General features: G+C 48.7%; 8 protein-coding genes across 8 annotated transcripts; 5 read left to right on the top strand and 3 right to left on the bottom strand.

Annotated features, from left to right (window-relative positions):
- Positions 1 to 108: 108 nt before the first annotated feature.
- Positions 109 to 1318, bottom strand: FIBRA_05329 (uncharacterized protein; the record flags this gene model as incomplete). The annotated part of the gene is made up of 6 exons (XM_012327098.1): positions 109 to 352; positions 403 to 481; positions 537 to 762; positions 816 to 918; positions 985 to 1192; positions 1267 to 1318. The coding sequence occupies 6 exons, from the start codon at positions 1316 to 1318 to the stop codon at positions 109 to 111; spliced, it is 912 nt and encodes a 303-aa protein (XP_012182488.1).
- Positions 1319 to 2181: 863 nt separating this feature from the next.
- On the top strand, positions 2182 to 3940 carry FIBRA_05330 (uncharacterized protein; the record flags this gene model as incomplete). The annotated part of the gene is made up of 6 exons (XM_012327099.1): positions 2182 to 2420; positions 2477 to 2600; positions 2658 to 2778; positions 2839 to 3009; positions 3296 to 3448; positions 3507 to 3940. 6 exons carry the CDS (start codon positions 2182 to 2184, stop codon positions 3938 to 3940), a joined length of 1242 nt encoding a protein of 413 aa, XP_012182489.1.
- Positions 3941 to 4424: 484 nt separating this feature from the next.
- Positions 4425 to 5415, bottom strand: FIBRA_05331 (uncharacterized protein; the record flags this gene model as incomplete). The annotated part of the gene is made up of 7 exons (XM_012327100.1): positions 4425 to 4507; positions 4577 to 4753; positions 4815 to 4893; positions 4946 to 4982; positions 5036 to 5113; positions 5166 to 5277; positions 5334 to 5415. 7 exons carry the CDS (start codon positions 5413 to 5415, stop codon positions 4425 to 4427), a joined length of 648 nt encoding a protein of 215 aa, XP_012182490.1.
- A 116-nt stretch (positions 5416 to 5531) lies between these two features.
- On the top strand, positions 5532 to 6540 carry FIBRA_05332 (uncharacterized protein; the record flags this gene model as incomplete). The annotated part of the gene is made up of 7 exons (XM_012327101.1): positions 5532 to 5612; positions 5666 to 5713; positions 5764 to 5848; positions 5901 to 6065; positions 6130 to 6358; positions 6408 to 6467; positions 6516 to 6540. 7 exons carry the CDS (start codon positions 5532 to 5534, stop codon positions 6538 to 6540), a joined length of 693 nt encoding a protein of 230 aa, XP_012182491.1.
- Positions 6541 to 6977: 437 nt separating this feature from the next.
- On the top strand, positions 6978 to 10322 carry FIBRA_05333 (uncharacterized protein; the record flags this gene model as incomplete). The annotated part of the gene is made up of 19 exons (XM_012327102.1): positions 6978 to 7057; positions 7124 to 7149; positions 7199 to 7375; positions 7429 to 7634; positions 7689 to 7841; positions 7887 to 8001; positions 8052 to 8143; positions 8198 to 8275; positions 8335 to 8442; positions 8493 to 8710; positions 8759 to 8932; positions 8984 to 9082; positions 9134 to 9215; positions 9271 to 9394; positions 9450 to 9515; positions 9564 to 9671; positions 9727 to 9935; positions 9986 to 10050; positions 10112 to 10322. The coding sequence occupies 19 exons, from the start codon at positions 6978 to 6980 to the stop codon at positions 10320 to 10322; spliced, it is 2391 nt and encodes a 796-aa protein (XP_012182492.1).
- A 2044-nt stretch (positions 10323 to 12366) lies between these two features.
- On the bottom strand, positions 12367 to 13409 carry FIBRA_05334 (uncharacterized protein; the record flags this gene model as incomplete). Its single annotated transcript, XM_012327103.1, has 5 exons — positions 12367 to 12404; positions 12459 to 12755; positions 12824 to 12896; positions 12972 to 13128; positions 13189 to 13409. The coding sequence occupies 5 exons, from the start codon at positions 13407 to 13409 to the stop codon at positions 12367 to 12369; spliced, it is 786 nt and encodes a 261-aa protein (XP_012182493.1).
- Positions 13410 to 14391: 982 nt separating this feature from the next.
- FIBRA_05335 (uncharacterized protein) lies at positions 14392 to 15706 on the top strand (the record flags this gene model as incomplete). The annotated part of the gene is made up of 5 exons (XM_012327104.1): positions 14392 to 14598; positions 14652 to 14936; positions 14993 to 15030; positions 15079 to 15397; positions 15452 to 15706. The coding sequence occupies 5 exons, from the start codon at positions 14392 to 14394 to the stop codon at positions 15704 to 15706; spliced, it is 1104 nt and encodes a 367-aa protein (XP_012182494.1).
- Positions 15707 to 16881: 1175 nt separating this feature from the next.
- FIBRA_05336 (uncharacterized protein) lies at positions 16882 to 18820 on the top strand (the record flags this gene model as incomplete). Its single annotated transcript, XM_012327105.1, has 9 exons — positions 16882 to 16938; positions 16986 to 17078; positions 17129 to 17398; positions 17457 to 17591; positions 17644 to 17916; positions 17963 to 18136; positions 18193 to 18261; positions 18320 to 18547; positions 18602 to 18820. The coding sequence occupies 9 exons, from the start codon at positions 16882 to 16884 to the stop codon at positions 18818 to 18820; spliced, it is 1518 nt and encodes a 505-aa protein (XP_012182495.1).
- Between the last annotated feature and the right edge of the window lie 241 nt (positions 18821 to 19061).

The raw sequence follows: 19061 nt of genomic DNA on the forward strand, positions 1-19061 counted from the left end.
CGACACAGGCATTGAGGGTTGACTGGCGTAAGCGGGGGGACCTGATGGAGCGCCTGGATTTGGGGACGAGCACTACGTCAACAAAAGGGCGGGGGACTTACGTATAAGTTACTTACTAGGTTCTATATCATACCCTTTCACCTCGTCTCTCCCCGACACAGACGGCTGCTTCCCATTGAGAGTGATTGGAGGATGCGTGTCGTCACTGGGCGATTCAAGGTTATCGGAGGATCCATAATTATAATATTGTTGCGCGTATGCTTGGGACGTGGTGTGTCTATCAAGCTGAGGACGTGACGTTGAGTCCCATTGCGAATTGTTACTATTGTCTACAGAGGATGGTTGGCCTGACCTACAACGATGATCAGAGTGGGCAGTGGTCAATCGCTCTGGAAAACCAACCGTTGATTATACTGCTGATTGTACTCGTTGATCTTAGCTTTAGCCTTAGACATGATGGAGCTGAAGGTCTTCTTGCCGCCTGCCATATACGGATGCATCAAGCAGTGCAGGACAAGTGAAATACCACCACTGACTTTCCGCCATGCGCCCGATAGTCTCCTGGAACTCCTGGAAATCGCCCCGTTCGCTTCCAGTGACATTCTGTGCTTGCTGATTATGCGAGGGGGCACTCTGCCGAGGCTGATATGGAACACTGTTGCGCCGTGGCCATGCTTGTCCAGAAGCATGGCGTGGCTCCGGCTGATCTTCCAAAGCCAGCTGGCGGGCCAGTTGCTCGTCAAGCGAAACGTCATGGGGCGGCTGAGGAATGATATAGGTAATATACACAAGAAATAAGGGGACAACAAACGTACAGGTGCCTGCCCTTGCGTCGACACATACTCTGGGTCACTCATACCCAACAATGCATCGATTGCACGGTCTTGGTCATAATCCACGGATTCAAGGACGGAAAGGCTGTATAATTGTCCTGTGTGTTAAGTACCATCCAACGGGAGGAGCAAGCTGGGGAAATGTATTTACAGAACAGCTCCATCGAAATCGGGGAACATTGCACGTAGAAGGGCTACTTGTGGGTGTTCATCCTCGTCCTGTATCGCATGTTGTGGTGTACTCTCAGGTTCATGAAGGGCTGGCTGGGAATCGAGACGAGGGGGAAGCGACGGGGTTCCTTCATCTTGTCCTGGATCCATAAGATCAATTATACCAGGCTCTGATCCTGGTATACCGTCTTTGTCCTCAAAGGAAAGCCCATCCGATAGAATGAGCTACATTGCACGAAGTCATGAGGGGTAGAGAACCCACCGTCGTGCGTGGTCTGGGCCGCAGTGCGGGAAACATCGGCGTCGCCTGACATTGCGTCGTGTTTGTAGGGGAGAGATATACGTCGCGTAGTACAGAAAGTACAAGTGGTCAATGTGTATCGTAGTAAGTGGCAGCGTCACACTGCGCGACGCTGCGCATTATGATCTCCATCTCGTGCGCGCGGGTGTCATGACTGGAGTGAAAGGGAGACCGCCGGGCGGAGTTCGTGGTCGGTCTGATTCAGGTCCGCGACCGGTCGACTCGATCCGCCGTACCCCCTTCTCGAGCGTTCTCGAAAATCCGCGACGCAATAGCGCACAATCCTTGCATGTTATACATTATCAGTCCTCATTTTGCAGGGTGGACAGAGCAAGGAGACGAACTATTTTCGTCGCACTGAGTCCAACCGGGCGGCCCGGAGTGAGTCGGGGATGCCAAATAAGGCAGGTGCTGTGATTGAGTTTTCCCGGTTTGCCTGGTCTTGTTCTTTCCGAGTTCTTTCTGCACCCTGCCCAGCGACCAGGGCGCCCGCAATCCACGGCGTGCCTCTTCTAACGTTATTCCTACAACAACATGGGCAATGAGGTCCGTCGCTTATCACTCGCGTACAATCTCGGGCGCAATTCTTTGCTGTTTGGGGTTCGGCGACGCCCAGGACCTATAATCACCTACAGCAATTTCTCGGCTCCCACCGACGCCAGCGGATGGCTCAATTCCGCTGGCTTTGTACTCGCAGCAGCCGGTCTCTACGACCTAGGCACGTGGGAAATTGCTTGTGCGCCAGAGCTACCGCGTCCTCACCTCACTTGCAACACTTCGCATCTATAAGAAGCAGCTCAGGTATCATGATCCCCATCATCCATTTAAAACCCAAACTCTGGACAGCTGCTGGTCTGCTCGTCCTTCCATGAGACCATGGCTTTCAGACGGTACTTGAGCTACTTCGCCTCTCCGCATTCTCCTCGGGACACTCACTCACCAGACTTCCCGGTAAATGCTCATCTCCATGAGCTGCAGCGATTTTGGAAGTCGACGTACGAGGACCTGCTCAAAGAAGGCGACGAGATAAGGTCGACTGCCATGATGCGCTTGTCTTCCATGCGGGAGGGACTGTCGGTGTCGGACTCATGGGACTTGCAGACGCTGTATGACGGGTGTGTTACCTATGTCCTCTCCCGGGCTTCAGAGCATATATCTTTATTTTATCTAGGCTTGTTGTCGAGAGGGAAGAACTTTCGGAGCTCTTACAGTCTCCAGAGAGACTCAGTTTCGAACTAGTTTCGAGGGCCTCTAGCTACAGATCGCGCGCAAAGTCTCTGCACGGAGAAGTCCAAGTGAGTGTCCTTTCAGCGCCCCGAAGGCGATTGAGGCTCACATCCTTTGGCTTCTAGGAGGTAGTGCGGCGCTCACAGGCCGACCCTGAGGCCGCTCGTGCGAAAAGTTCTCAACCGGAACAGATCAAGCTGGAGTCCCGTGCTCAAGCACACGCGATCCGTCCCTCTCTCTTGCCCGGTTTGTATACGCGATCAGCTAGACTTCCCAAATCTGACGTATGATATTAATTCTTGACAGGGGACTCTGACACAGAAGCTGATGAGCTTTTGCTCCGAGATGGAAGTCAATATGACACTGCCGACTGGACTGGAAGGGATATCTGCGAGTCTCCGACGAGCTATGCCTCATCTTCAGGCTGCTTTCCTGCAGACACTGATTCATCTATACTTACGGAGTCGGCTACCGGGAGTAAGTCAGATATCGCCGAATCACTCCTTGAATCTCCGTGGGACTTGCATATAATTGACTCCGGTGTGTCACAACGTTTCATTGTCCCGAGCAGTCAATTGAGCAGGCACCTCGCGTTCTCCAGATAGCGACGCACCGTCTGCTCTGCCTCGTGTATCCGGAATGCCTCGCAACTGTGTCTTGTGTTTTCAAAGCATGGATCAGTGTACAACATGTCATGTCGCACCACATGAGCTCCCATGCCGACGGAGTCTCACCCTTCGCGACCGCCGCTCGACACGCACAGATTCATGGGGAAGCACGGATTCCTCTTGTGGACCAATCACCCCGATCTCCGCTCGCCAGTCTGCTCCCCGACTAATGGACGTTCTTTCGTCGTCGCCTGACTTCCTATTCAAGCTGAATCAGGCCTTTGACGGACTTGACACGTTAATCGACGGTATTTAACACCCTCGCGCTGACGTTTATCACCGTAACTAACGATTGTTTATTTTCAGTGAAGGAGCTGGAGTCGTTGTTATCGGTCATCTCTATTGAGAAATGTGATCCGCCATCACAAAAGTGCCCAACACAAGACAGTCTGCATTTGCACAGGCCAGAGCATTCCTTTTCAGACTTCTTGCCACCCAGCCGTGCTCTCGAAGCTCAAAGCACACCGTCTCAGTTTCCGTTCCCTCCAGTTCCACGTCTGCGTCGTTCCAGAACCGCGCAGCCTGTTGGTGGACGTCCTATGCATTCTCCATCATCCCTCTTCCCGACTCGGGGTCTCAGGCATTTAAGGTCCGCGGATAGCTTAGCCATGTCACCAAACAGCAGAGTTGCGTACAGGTCGGACGAACATGACGAAGATTCGTTTATGGATGATCTTGTCGAGACCTATAGGTGTCAGGGCCTACGTACACCACGGTCTAGTACGCCGGACGAGAGTTAATCGAAATTCGAGACGTACTTCCGGCTAGCAGACCAACACCACTCGCAATTTCCTACACTCGCCATTCGTTCTTGAGGAACGGAATGTAAATCCCCAGACATACACACTCACTCGATTCGCTCTGTATCGATAGACCTTCGGCGTCCGCGCGACGCCGTTTCTACTGTATTCGTACGCTCTCTTTAGGTCACCGTCATCTTCTTCGCTGCTGTCGCTGTGTCTTGATTGGCATACTTCTCCTACTCATCTGACCTTTGTAAAAACTTGTTCATGATCTTATTCACATCACAATGGTATCTAGCTTCTCATCGAGAACTGCGCACGTCGTGCCGCAGCACGTACCGCCTAGAGACACACCTACAACTTGCAGACTGCATCCCCTCGTAAAAATACCTAGAACCGGCGACCTCCTCCTGATGCACCGGGAGGCCATTTCGCCGTAAGATTATTTGCCTCCCAGTCAACTGTGTAATATCATCGTGTGTCAATGTACAAATGGGGATGGGGCCGCCGCTGGCGAAGCTAATGCTGTAAACTCGCCCGCGTTGCCGACCATGAGGAGACCAACTGCAACAGCAAGCACAATGCAACAGTAAGCTGTCGTGTATCCGTGTCGAGCGGTAAAAGCGCACGTACCGATCAAACCAAATAACCCCATGATACTGCCGAACACCTCTACAATAAGGATCTTTACGAACAGGTCTGGATCTGCCGCATCGGCCAGCGCTGCGGTCGAGCCTGTAATCCCGACGCAAACGCCGCACAGCAGGTTGCACGCGCCCACTGTCAGTCCGCCCCAGAAGAGGGCATATCCTAAGAAAAGGTGAAATGGCGTAAGCGCATTAGTGATCTCCGGAGGGCAGAATGTTGCTACCTGTGAAATAGTTTTCTCGTGTATATAATTGAGCCTCGGGAACATTTGTAATTTTGGCGGAGTACACGATGCCAATGATCTAGAAAGAGGTGAGACTGGCTAACATTGCGGTAAACGGTGCCTAGACGCACTACGCCATAGATGGCAACAACCTCGCAGAAGATGATACTAAAACACCATTAGCCTGGGATCGCTTCTCAAGTAAATGGGACCAATCGCACCTGATGAGGTTCTTTGTGCGTATTCGGGGAGCTCTGACACCGCCACCGAGGATAGACGACCCGGTTACGAAAATGCCCCTGCTCACAGATGTGAGCTCTACAAATGCATATGTTTGGACAAACATCGCACCATCCCGCCCCCAGCACACTCAAGCCAATGCAGAGTCCTATTCCGGTTGATGCCCATGCGTACGGACTGGTCTCCTCCAGGAAACGACCGACATTGAACGCCTCTCCTGAACCTGGAAGAGGTACATCTGTGAGTGCACTGTGTGCACCATTTGAATAATAAATTCACCAGTAAACAGTAAATAGAGCCCAATTACGACAGCGAGAAAGGTAGGAAGGCCATAGCTGTAATATGATGTATAAAGGCCCATGGTGGTGGGCAGCATTGAAGTCAGTCGCACCGGCGTCTACCTGCCTAAATAGCACCGTCTGCTGGCGGCGGGAGCGGGCTCGGAATTTTGCGCTGCGCGGCAGTCGCGCAGCCAGGATGGCCAAGCCCGAGCCGCGTCTTGGTTGGTGCTTGCAATATGTATCATTTGATCAAGGGGTTTTACGAATACTTTACGAGGTATGTCCTTGCTATGTTTGATAGTTCAACGAAAGGCTAAAGACTTCAGGAAGGAAGAATTCTCTGTCATTATTCTGGGGCTTGATGGTGCGGGCAAAACGGTGCGTATACGCCTCGCGCTAAATAGTGCATACATGATACCTAGTTGCAGACGTTGCTGGAGAAGATAAAGACGCTATACAACGATACACCTGGTCTTGCACCCGACAAGATAGGGCCCACTGTTGGTCAAAATAGTATGATACCGTGAATAATAAATGTCTTCAGCGGCTCACTACCGGAGTATAGTGGGCAAGATCACACTTCCATCGACCATCTTGCAGTTTTGGGATCTTGGTGGACAGCGTGGCATACGGTCTATCTGGCACAGATACTACGATGACTGCCATGCTGTTGTGTTCGTTCTGGATGCGCAGGACAGGGAGAGGCTGGGTGAAGGTTGGGAAGTCTTCGGTACGTGTGTCCTAAAAGTCTCCTCAATGTAACCTCACAAGCTGACGGTGTGAAAGGATACTAGACTCTGTGCTGTCCTCACCCAAGATCTTGGGAGTACCCCTCCTTTTACTTGCAAATAAGCAGGACAGCCCGCAGAGCCTGTCTGTAGAGGAGATCCGAAACGGTTACGAAGAGTGGTACCAGAGTAAACAGGATGCTGCCCGTCGGCAGTACGGAGATGAGATTGAGCTCGAGCAACGACGGGACCGTTTCGCAAGTTTGGACGTCATGGGAATATCTGCCTTGGAAGGGTGAGCCAAAGTCATGGAGAGTCAGCCCATTTCTCATCCGCGGCTGCAGAACTGGCGTGCGTGCAGCAGTTGATTGGCTTTTCATTCGTGTGCAGAACAGTCGACGTCGGTGAGTCGTATCATGGTGTATTGTGATGTTTCTCAACTGCTATGGTAGAGATGAACGAGATGATGGTAGATAATGTCATACTGTCTCAACCATACTTTGCCGTCTTCCTTCTTTCATGAAGGTTATCATGGTTCGTCAGAGCAAGAGCTTATGGGGACCCTTGCGCATATGGGTACTAATAACTTCTGCTCTTCTGTTGTGCTCCATCGCTTTGTTCAGCTTGCAGTATACTAATGTTTCTATTCTTTATTAATGGAATCGTGCTCTGTGGGAATGGTTTGATCGTTCAACGTGTATTTCCTCTGGTTTATGACGCGATATGCGCGTTGACTCAAGGTTGTGGCGCTCAGAACCATCCCGATCAGAATCTCAGAGTGTTGCCCCTGCCATTGCGGTTGCGGGCGCCTACGAGAACCGTGTGCCGCTACTACTCTGGTGCTATCGTTAGTCCCTCACTATCTGGCTGCAGCTTCTGCGCACAGGCAGACGTCGTGTGACTACAGTGCATGAATGTCGCGTGAAAGAGCGACCGAATATGGGCACCCCTCTGTGTCGGTCGAAGCAGACGAAGAAGACCTGGAGCTGATCAGGTGAGTACGACGCCGGCACATGCACTGATGCAGAAAGCCGCCAACCTGATTGCTCGTGTGGGTCAGGAAATACGAAGACTTTACTACAATAGGTGCCGGCGGTTTTGTCCATGAAGCACACTCACACTCAGTCACAAATAGACTGGATCCAGGATGCAATTATTGAGCGAAATAGACGTATCCGCACTGCGCAAAGACTACACGCGTCATCGTATCGAATACATGGAACGCGAATAGAGGTCGTGTCTGCTTGGGTATGGTCGCGGCTATTGAGAGTTGTGTATACGTCACAAAGCTGGTTAGTGGTCAGTCTCGTTGGTGAGTACTTGGACTCTGGCACAGGTCATGTCTGTATTAACTAGATTGGGCAGGGGTGTGCATAGGGCTCAATGCTGCCATCATCTCTATAGTTACAGCATGGCTATCAGACCTCAAAATGGGGTACTGTTCGGACGGCTGGTGGCTGAATCGACAGTTCTGCTGCTGGGAGATTGAGGGTGGAGACGACGCTTGCGATTCATGGCACTCCTGGAGCACAGCTGTGGCCGTTCGATGGGTTATTTATGTCTTATTTGCGGTACGTCTATCACTTTTTTTAAGCGGACGGGAAATTCAACGACGTGTCTGTCAGACTACATTCTCATTCACAGCAGCGCATCTTGTGCGCTCGATAGCCAAGTACGCCGCTGGCTCGGGTATATCAGAAATCAAGTGTATACTCGCAGGTTTTATCATGAAGGGATATCTCGGCTTCGGAACTTTCTTCATCAAGAGCATGACTCTAGTGTGTTGCTTTGTCGCTGTCTTGTATACTTCTCATGGACAGTAGCCATTAGTTATTGCTTCAGGCTTGTCGGTGGGGAAAGAGGGCCCTTCTGTTCACGTGGCTTGTTGTATTGGCAACCTTGTTGCAAGCCTCTTCAAGCGGTATTCACGCAACCAAGGTGGGTTTTGACTGGCTTTTTAATGATCTGTCTCTCAACTGGAGTCCTAGGTAAAATGAGAGAGATATTGACAGCGTCAAGTGCTGCTGGTGTCGCCGTAGCATTTGGTTCTCCCATAGGCGGAGTTCTTTTCTCGATTGAGGTGTGTGAACATCTGATCTGTACTGTCGCTATCTCCCGACTCTCTCAAACCTAGGAAATGAGTAGTATGTTTAGCATCAAGACGATGTGGAGAAGCTTCTTTTGTGCACTAATGGCCACCGTCACCCTTTCTGTTAGTAGAATGAATCTGTTTCAATTACGCTCTCGTGATTTAACTATAATGGTATCTAGGCTATGAACCCATTCCGCAGCGGAAAGCTCGTACTGTTTCAAGTTACCTATGATAGAGACTGGCATTTCTTCGAGATCTTCTTCTTCGTCATCCTCGGTATATTTGGTGTGAGTATCTGTATGATCCCTTAGTTTCCTGTAAAGTGATTATTTTTCAGGGCTTGTACGGTGCTTTCGTAGTCAACTTCAACCTGCAGGTCGCCGCATTTAGAAGAAAACATCTCGGAAATTTTCCTGTCCTTGAAGCGGTCACACTCGCGACGGTCACAGCAATGATAGGCTACTTCAATCGCTTCTTGCGAATTGACATGACCGAAAGTATGGCCATCCTTTTCAGAGAGTGTCAAGGTGGTGGAGATTATGACAATATTTGCCAGTGAGTCCGGGAATCTGATGTGGATTGAATTTCGCTTGACAAATCCAGGACTTGGGCACAATGGCCCATGGTGAGCTCGCTCTTCATCGCTACCGTTTTCCGCGTAGGTCTGGTCGTCATATCATACGGCTGCAAGGTGCCTGCGGGTATTTTTGTGCCCTCGATGGCAATCGGTGCGACATTCGGGCGTATGGTCGGAATCATGGTGAAAGCATTATACCGGTGCGTCACTTGGTGTAGGTCAGACTTACGTCTCTTTGACACCTTCTACAGTGCATATCCAACATCAAGTATGTTCGTTGCATGCAAGATGGATGTACAGTGTATAACTCCCGGAACGTATGCATTCCTTGGTGCTGCTGCTGCGTTAAGGTAGACTTTCTTCAACATAATTGACATTTTTCTTATACAACCTTCACACAGCGGTATCATGAGACTTACCGTGACCGTAGTTGTGATCATGTTCGAGCTGACTGGTGCCTTGAATTATATTCTGCCAACCATGGTAATCCCGTCCCTATACTGCTCTTCCGCCTACACACCTCAGAGCTCCTACATAGATTGTCCTCTTGGTCACGAAAGCCGTGGGTGACTTCCTGGGGACTCATGGGATTGCCGACGAGATGATTAGGTTCAATGGTTATCCCTTCTTGGAGAATGATGACAAAGCATACAATGTTCCTGGTGAGTCTGAGATTGCGATGATATATGACATATGAAGTAACTATGTGTGAGGTAGTCTCAAGGACTATGCGACGACAGTTGTACACATTGCCTGCTTACGGGATGAATGTTCGAGATATCGGTGAGTACAATAAGAATTTTGAGTCCAGTGCTCCGCTCATGGACACAGAGGAACATCTTTCCAACACTGATGTCAAGGGTTATCCCGTTGTCTCTAACAAAACCAGCCAAACACTTGTCGGGTACATCGAACGATCTGAGCTGCTATATGTCCTAGGTAAGGATAACCTGATGTTTTTCTGCCATGCTTGCCGCTTAGACAGACGATTTAGAGAAGGCGCGTAAGGTTCGGGACGTCTTACCCGACACACCATGCACCTTTATGTCCAGCGCAGAAGATCATGCTGAGATCGATTTACCCGTCAATATCCCCGGCATCGCCACTGGGCCCGCCGTGGGGATCGACGAGGACATCTCTATGGAGATTTTGGAGAGTACCTCCACTCCTGAGGCACTTAAGTTTTGGCCGTGGGTCAATCAAGTGTGTTTTCCAGTATACTAGGACCGGCCGGCAATTAACGTCTTATCCAGACTCCACTCACAGTATCCCCTCAGCTCCCATTAGAAATAGCGATGCAAATGTTCAAGAGATTAGGGTGAGTTCAACTTGTCGGCTACCTCGGAGCTATTCTTAACATGAGTTTGACGGACTTACAGGCCTCGTGTCATCCTGGTCGAGGACCGAGGCGTTCTCGCAGGACTGGTGACGGTAAAGGACGTGCTGCGCTTCACCCTCATGGAACAGAATCATACACACTCGCCTTGGAGTGAGCACGAGTTTGAAGGCATCGTTGAAGAGGTGTGGACATGGACAAATGATCGAGTGTATACGATAGCATCATGGTGCCGTAGACTGTTCCGGCGGTAGTATGTACATCGATATTTGACTGAGCCAGCGACGAGACTACAATATTCGACTGGGAGCCATAGTAAAGGGTCAGTATTTCGAGATCCTGTAAGACGGTAGAGCTAATGTAGACTCCATGACATCACGTGATCTATTGTGTCACATTTGGCAGGGGAGAGGACAAAAAATGTATAGGCTTTCCCTGCGTAACTATGAAAAAGTGGAAACCGATAATTTGTCAGGAGCACCAGTGCTGAATTTTTGGCTGTCTTCGTTTTGTTATATTTGACGTTCACACAGAGGAGATAGAGATACAAGAATGCCGACACAATTAATATGCCGATAAGCCCGAATTAAGCATTTTAAGTCATAATTCCGTCATTTAACAAACTTGTCGACCGTTCCTACTTACCGTACTTAAGTACAGTGTTTCAGTGGTCCTTGGGACACCGGTATTCCTTGAGACACTCGCTCTTCCTCCTGACTAGGTAATGAATAACATCGATCACCTGATATTTTAATCTACACTCTATTAGACTACATGCTAAAAACAACTTGGGGCTGAACGGTCTTCAATTGAGGTTTCGAGGACATGATATATACCCAATTCTGCCTACTTTGAGGGATTTCACAGACTCTGCCAGAGATCTAATTCTGAATTTATGAACACCACATAGCTAACCTATTTGCATTCAACTTCACCCAATAAACCATGGCATTTTGTCGCAGATTGAGGTCTGCACGGGTGCGTTCAACACGCACACGCTCATACAGCATGTCTACGAAACATGCACGGACTCACATAGATTGTTATGCACGTAGATAACCATCCAGTACTAACTTGTATATATTCTCATGCTTCGGAACGTGATGCTTCAGGATAAGTGTCCTGAAGCATCCATACATCTCCCTTTTCGCTATGAATCCTACTCGTATACTTACAGTAGATGACAGTGACGATTCAGTCACTGTCGAGTATGTTATATCTAGAAGTGTCCTGAAGCATCCTGACTGAATCGTCGCTGTCAGGCTACACTGCGCGCGCGCAAACATTTGTTCGGCGCTGTTGTACAAGAACTCAAGAAGTTCTTTGATACATTTGGTGTAGAATTACACGATCTAGGAGAATAAAATGAATGCGTGACATTGAGGACGCAAGCATCACATGCGATGGGGTTGGCGGTGACTCAGAGTAGCGTCCGCGCTCGATCGCAGTGTGCCACGGGGGATGTCACACTGTGTCACGGTGTCCCAAGGAACCCAAATCACTCGAAAATGAGTACAGGTAACAAATTGAATTCTGTTGGAGGGTACATTGCAGGTTTTATTCTGATAAAATTCATAGAGGACTTGAAGACACTTCACAGATTTCCTGTATAACATTTGGCGTAATTTGGAAGTGTGGGGCACACAAAACGAAATATGCAAATTGGTGTCCCCAGGACCACCGAAACACTGTACTGCGGGCATGAGTCACCGATCCCCTGAGTTATCAGTGTGACAAATGTGACCGATCAGCTTCATCGGGCTATGCGTGACACGATCTGTGACGTGGACCAGCGCAAACAAAGATCGACAAACAGCTGTCTCAGATCGATTGGTCGGGCCAACCGCAGCCTATAGTTGCAATGATCGGCATAGCTTCATCTACCAACCCACTCGGCTCGAGTTCCTGGTCCAAAGCTTGCTTATGACTCACTGTTGAGCGTTCGACATGAGGCTTCCTGTCGGAAATGACCTGGGATGTTCTAGGACCTGGGATAAGCCTGAGAGTGCAGGCTATAAGCCGGCAGGGGGGACTTAGAGACTGACGGGCCAATGCGGCGGGAATATATACGTACCTCTGCATGTCGAGTAGGAACTCATTCTTGTAAACCCCCTAGACTCTCAATGATGGAGTATTAGATTTAGATTATATCGCATACATATAAAAAACTGAGATACATGCTGGCCTAGACACTATCTGACTATAAGATACACGTAACGAGTGTCTGATGCTCATGAGATGTTTGATGTTGTACAGCTTCCATTGAATATGAGACTTTCTTAAAGTCTCACTTGAAGTTCACTCTTCAGGCGACTCGCATATGAATCGGTGCAATGCTGTAGATAAATATCAGTCTAGGGCGTAAAACTTTATTTGTCTGGAAAGCATACAAGAGCCATCAATTATCCACGGATCCTCTTCTAGATCAATACTTATGTAGGGTTTGTGCGACAGGGGCACGTCTATTTCTTCGTCGTCCGGATGCTGTGCGATGGCTTCGTTCAGAGCAATTGAAGAGGCTTTGTTCAACGAAATTGTCTCTAGCCCAACATAGCGCTCGCCGTTGTCAGGGTTTGACAAAACAGTTGGCCGCACAAGTTTCCACATTGTTGTATTTGATGCTCGCTCTGAACCATCTTCAAGCGAGCTACCGTCGTATAATGATGGAACACTGATCAAAGAATATGCTGACGTGTTGCAGATAGCTTTGTAGGGATCAGTGTAAGCAAATCAATACATGGAGAACATCACCTACTAAACGTAACAAAGTTTCCCTCTTCCGGCACGTTTTTCTTGAGACGCAGAGTTTGTGCATATTCGGATGATCGCTAACACTGATCGTGAATATGACCGTAATCACAATAATAATCAAGACATGCCTTAGCTTCTTCCAGGAGGGCTACTGTGTTCTCTTCGAAATCGCGGGCCTCCTTATTCAGCCGTACAGGTGTCCAGATGGCGGACTTGATCCTGCTTATCGTAAATGTAAAGGAGGCAGATTTCATTCCTTGTGAAGGCTGGCTAGCTTCGCGCTGCATTTCATCCGCCTGAGCGAATAGCCTGATAATGCAAAGTGAAGTGAAACTCGAACCAGCGGAAGATGTCAGTGAGGATGCATACCTGTCATGTTGACGCCTTAACTTATGGATATCAGAGTGCGGTAAAACATCGCCTACTGAAGCGCGTTCCACATAGTCTATGGCATTAAGAAGGTTTTCTTTGCCTCTGTTGATTCTTCTAGATGTGCGTGTAATAGAGCCGGCGGCAGAGACCGTACGAACTGCACCAGTAAGGATTGCAGTCATGCGAGCCGCGTCGGAGGCGACCTCTAGAGAAGACATTACGAGCACAGAGCGAGAGATGGGTTCAGGCAATTGTAAGTGACTTTTACGGGGTTGTATGGGTTGTCAACTAATAGGTTTCAGGCAATAGTAGCCAGCAAAGAGGCAAAGACAAAAGCAACGCGAAAGGGGAACGAGACGTTGACGCCTATATAATAGCCATATCATGTGAAGAAGCCCACCGTGATCAACATTAGGTAAATGTTCGTCCATGACACTTGGTATCCAAGGGCAATAACAAGAGAGCTTCGAGACAGTATTTGTGAGGGGACCCCGAGCTCCTGTCGACAAATAATGCTATCGGTCGGTTTTTACAACGGAGGAAACAAAAGCCATCAGAGCTAAAACTTACACACGCGCTCTTTCTTAATTGAGATTATTTTGGGGGTACTGAGTCATGAGTCACAGCAAAGAAATGACCATTTCCCCAATGAGGAAAGGCCCATTTTGCAAGGGACTCGGAAAGGCTTACTCAATTCAGTTGGCACTTTCCCAATGCCTTTAAGTTTCCAACACCTTTTTATGGCAAGAACCAGGCTGAAATTGATGATTTCCTCTAGTGTGAGTGTCAGCACCTCCGCACGCGACGGCTTCGATTTCAACAGCGTCTACATTCGGCAAGGCATATCTTGTTAACGACTGCTGTTACATGTAGGTACGAGCCGCTGGAGGAACGGGTGCTTAGGGTTAGGTAATAGACAAGGGAAATGCGACAGATAGTCCATCCAGCACGTTCCATCTTGGCCAGCCGTTACAAATACTTACCTGCGCCAGTTATCGCCGGGCGGTTCGAAACGCCGCGCCTGATTCATAGATGACCTTCTCTATCTATCGCAAGTCTATCGTTCTCGGAACACTTGTGGGTTAACAGGCCGAGGCGTTTTCGAATCTAAGTGAGTTGATCGACACTTGTGACAACGTGACAGTCATTGGGATCAGTAAGCGCTGTTAGTCACGTCACGAATGTTGAGCTTGTTGCTTTATGTCGACCAATGCTGAGAATCGTTCTTATTCCCCAGAGATCGATCCTGGTGACCTGGAGCCTCATGAATATTTCTGGAGGGATCATCAGCCATGGCTCGAGGAACGTGGATACATGCTACGCCCACGCTACCGACCCGACTGGGTACCATCTTGGAAGGGAACCAGCAAGAGATATTGGAGCTGTGAAGACGGACAGGCGATCCAGGTACGCTTCAAGTATTATCCAAGCTGATACAACTCAAGGAGGGTCGCTCATAGAGGTCTCAAATTATCGATGCGACGCGTATTGCTGACGGGGACATGGTAGCCTTGAAAAAGGTCGAAATTTCAAAGCACCCATACGAGGTAGAGATTGGCAACTTTCTCTCATCCGAGCCATTCATTTCACATCCTCGAAATCACTGTGTACCCATCTACGAAGTCTTGCGTGTACCGGACGATAGCGATGTTGTGCTTCTAGTAATGCCTTTGCTCAGGCGGTTTAATAGCCCCCGATTTCAAACCATTGGCGAGGCTATTGAGTTTTTTCACCAGGTTTTTGAAGTACGTCCATGTTTAAATCATCTTTGACTTGTGAACTTACGCCATTCTAATGGAAGGCATTGCAATTTATGCATCAACTCCGCATAGCACATCGGTAAGAGTGTTGACATGCTCTCTACATTACTATTCATCGAGATTATAGCGACTGTATGAATCTCAACATCATGATGGACCCGAAACCGCTATATCCCCAAATGTATCATCCCGTTCTTGGTCTGCGGTCGCACAACTTCACGGGCACTGCGAAGCATTATACGCGCACGGCTCGGCCAACCAAATACTATCTCATTGATTTTGGTATCTCTCGCAGATACGATCCGGCTATCACGTCTCCTCGTGAACCGCCTATCAGAGGTGGAGACAAGACCGTGCCCGAGTTCCAGCATTCCGATGACCCTTGCGATCCCTTTCCTACGGATATATATTATTTGGGTAATATGATAAGGGAAGACTTTCTACAGGTATGCGAATATTTTTTTCGTTCCCCAGAGGTTGAATTAACGCATTCCGCTTAGACTAAGCAAGGATTTGAGTTCATGCGGCCTCTTGTTGATGATATGGTCCAAGATGATCCCAGTCTACGGCCCACCATCGACCAAGTCGTCATGCGTTTTCAAGAGATTCGGCAAGGTCTGGGATATTGGAGGTTGCGTTCCAGGATCGTGGATCTAGAAGAACTGTTCGTTGACAGGGTCTACAGAAATACCAAGTATATTTTCCGAACGATCGGCTATTTACTCACATTCCGAAGCCCCGTCCCTACACCTTAGTCTGATAGCTGTGGCTCATTTTTCATTCTACTTGGTTATGTACTATTGCTCTCATACGCTGTCCGCTGAGATCCTCTTGCTTGCCTCTCGCGAATACCTCATGCATTTTATCAACCTATCCGCCCTCTTTCCCTAAGTAGCTCCGGCCCCAAACGCAAGTCTTATCCTAGATGTTTTCCATCGAGAGCCATAAATGGCAATGGTTGTATGATAGGATGACTATGAAGCTTGTCGACCTGTTGCGTGGTCTCGCTCTGCGGCGTACAAGCACTATAGGGATCTTGTCGACGAGGCCTACGGGGGCTGAGGCGTATTGACTTTACATCCTTTACTGGCCGCATGTAAGTAAGCCATATAACTCGCCGCCTTGTGACAATCATACCCAACACTGTCCGGGGTCCGGCACTAATAGATCGGATTTCAAAGTTCGCAAACAATATTCAGTCTCGTGAAAATATGGACTTGTCAGTGTGAGTGCTGTCACGTATTTTTGCTTCTTTGCACCCACAGCAAAAAAATGACCATTCCCTCAGTGTGTAGGAGAGGTTTATTTTGCAAAGGGAGAAAGGCCTACTCCATTCAGTTGATATCTGTCCGATGCTTTCCCGGCGCTTTTCCATTACAAGAAACCGGCGATGCTCTTTGTTATGCGGGCCCGTTTTTCTGATTGGCACCCACGCGTTGACTATAGTGACAGCTGTCTCAAACACAACAAATTCTATGCAGCTAAGTAATTCCCGATGGGGTAGGACGTCCAGCCAATGAACTTGGCGTCAGGGACTGACATTACACATACTAAATATCAGCTATATTAATTCAAGTTCTTTCCAACCTCACCCTAAATGCTTTGTGTCGCACTGGCATAGCCCGTTTCGGCTCACAGCTTATTTTAGAGCACTTAAAAGTCGCAAGTTTGGCAGGGACGGACTCAGTGAGAGGCCTGAGCGTCATCCTCGGACGACCGAGGTCTTTCCGACTGTGAGTCACACTCTCTAGGTGCAGGTCTGATGTTGCCGATGCTCACTCTTCCCGTTGATGTAGTCCATACTAGGATTTCAGGACTGCCACGAACGTACACTGAACCCCTGAGATTTCGTTTGTGAAATGTTTAGTAATATTTTTCGAAGGTGATAATCTCGTTCTCGTGTTCTACTCGTCGCTTTGACCAATTGGTCATGGCTCCGGCAGCTCTGCCCCTCTTAAAGATACTCCGCCGGAAGATAGTCAGAACAGTGAGTATTAGACCTCACTGCATCCCGTTTGATGTTTGTACTAGTAGACGATTACAGAACCTATCCCTTCCGCACCCTACTATTGGTTCGAGGAGAGAAGTGTGCTAGGTGAAATGATTCGTCGTGTTTATGTCTATAAGGTAAATGTCTACACTTCAATTGTACTTTCCAGTTCTGATGATCATGGTAGGAGGTTATATCCATCCTTCATACATTCAGCTTGTCATCCACCTTCTCGGTTGATGCCAGTAAACCTTCCTTGATGGGTTACAAGTCATCAAACCACGACGACGTTGTCCCAAGACGCGGAGTTCATCGCTGGTATGAGGAATTTCGCAACGCAGTCGAGAAATGGAGTCGTCTGGATCTCGTCCAGAGCCTTGCATCGCATCATGACATTGCTAAGGAGATTCGAGGTTTCATAAGACGCCATCCGACTAGGCATCACTGGGGCGCTTCGGTTTGTGCAGACTCCGCGTTAGCGACTACACCAGTGCATTCATCTGATGATTATCCAGGATTTACCACATAACTGGGAGACAAGCGGAATTATCCCGGCCGTTGTTACCCTTATGAAATCCAGTGACAATGTCGAAAAAGTTATGCATATAGAAGCTACCACCGCAGAGTCAGTGATCGAAATATTAGACAAGGTCAGTACGTCTAGTCGGAGCGTTTGCAGAAGTAAAAACATCTCTCGTCCAGGTGCTTGACGTCCAAAATGAGTATATAGACCGCATAGCTTCGTCTATCCAACATACTCTCCAGCGACTCTGCCGTAAATTTGCCTATCTTCCGTCTTCTTGCCATCTAGCACCCTCCCGAGTTAGATTTCTCGGCAGAGAAAGAGTAGCCAGTACGTCATTTGGGGGTGTATGGCGAGGCGAACTGGCTTCGGAATCCGAGCCTTCTACTATGACAGTTGCCTTGAAAGGGTTCTATTTCCAAAACAGGGAGGAGTTAGAGAATATCCGCAAGGTGCACAGTTTGCATACGTCTCCGCTAGATGCTAACGTGTAAGTAGCAATTCTACAGAGAGGCTATTCTATGGAAGCAGCTTCATCATACCAACATCGTACCGTTTTTAGGTGTCAGTGCCACAGACACCATGGAGTTGATGTTCGTGAGCCCATGGATGGACAATGGGGATATCGTCAGCTACTTGGAGAAGCATCCCGAAGTAGAGCGAGTGTCCAAGGTCAGTCAAGACTACGCTCGAACGATCTAGAGGCTGGCTAATTTGTCTCACCATAGATCATGAATATCGTGGATGGTCTCTCGTATCTTCACACGCGGAACATCATTCACGGCGATTTAAAGAGCGTAAGTAAAAGATGATATATCTCAAATCTGTGCACTTGACGATGCCTGCCGATTTTAGGCTAATATTCTGGTCAATAGAGTTGGAGTACCCTGTCTAGCTGACTTCGGTCTTTCTACAGTCATATACAATGCCGACACTGTCAACATCACGTCGAGGACAACAGGGAGAGCGGGTACGTTGCGGTGGATGGCACCAGAACTTTTCGATCCCGAGCGGTTTGGGCGTGATCATGCATATCTCGCTCACGAGACCGACGTATATGCATTAGCGATGGTGATGGTGGAGGTACGGTCTCTTGTATGTGGGCCAGCTCTGAGATATCCTCACAGATTCAGCTAGGTGTTCACCCTCAATTTGCCATTCGCTGAAGTCAAACGAGATCAAGCAGTCCAATACATGGTTGTTCAAGGAAAGCGGCCGTCGCGTACCCCTGAAATGGATTCGTATGGACTCAACGATGGAATCTGGAAGCTGATGACAGAGTGCTGGGATGCAGATTATTCGAGACGTCCCGCGCTTCCTGATGTGCACACGAGACTTCTCATGTCGACTGTCTAACCAACAGCGATTATACTATCAGGAACAATGCAGACTATGTAGTATGTACTTCTTTCAATCGGAGGATTAGGTTCCATTTACGATACAGAATGACTCGGGATCTCAGTACCACAAAATACTTGTAGAAAAACAAGCCACTATTTAATACGTTCAATATGACTTCAGGATGTAGCGCCTGTGCTGGCTCTGCGCAACTGGGCAACTCCCCCTGACATGTAGACTGGTAAACCTGTCGAGTCCT

This window comes from Fibroporia radiculosa (assembly GCF_000313525.1).
Source record: "Fibroporia radiculosa TFFH 294 genomic supercontigs, scaffold4188, whole genome shotgun sequence".
In the NCBI taxonomy this organism is placed as follows: Eukaryota; Fungi; Basidiomycota; class Agaricomycetes; order Polyporales; family Fibroporiaceae; genus Fibroporia; species Fibroporia radiculosa.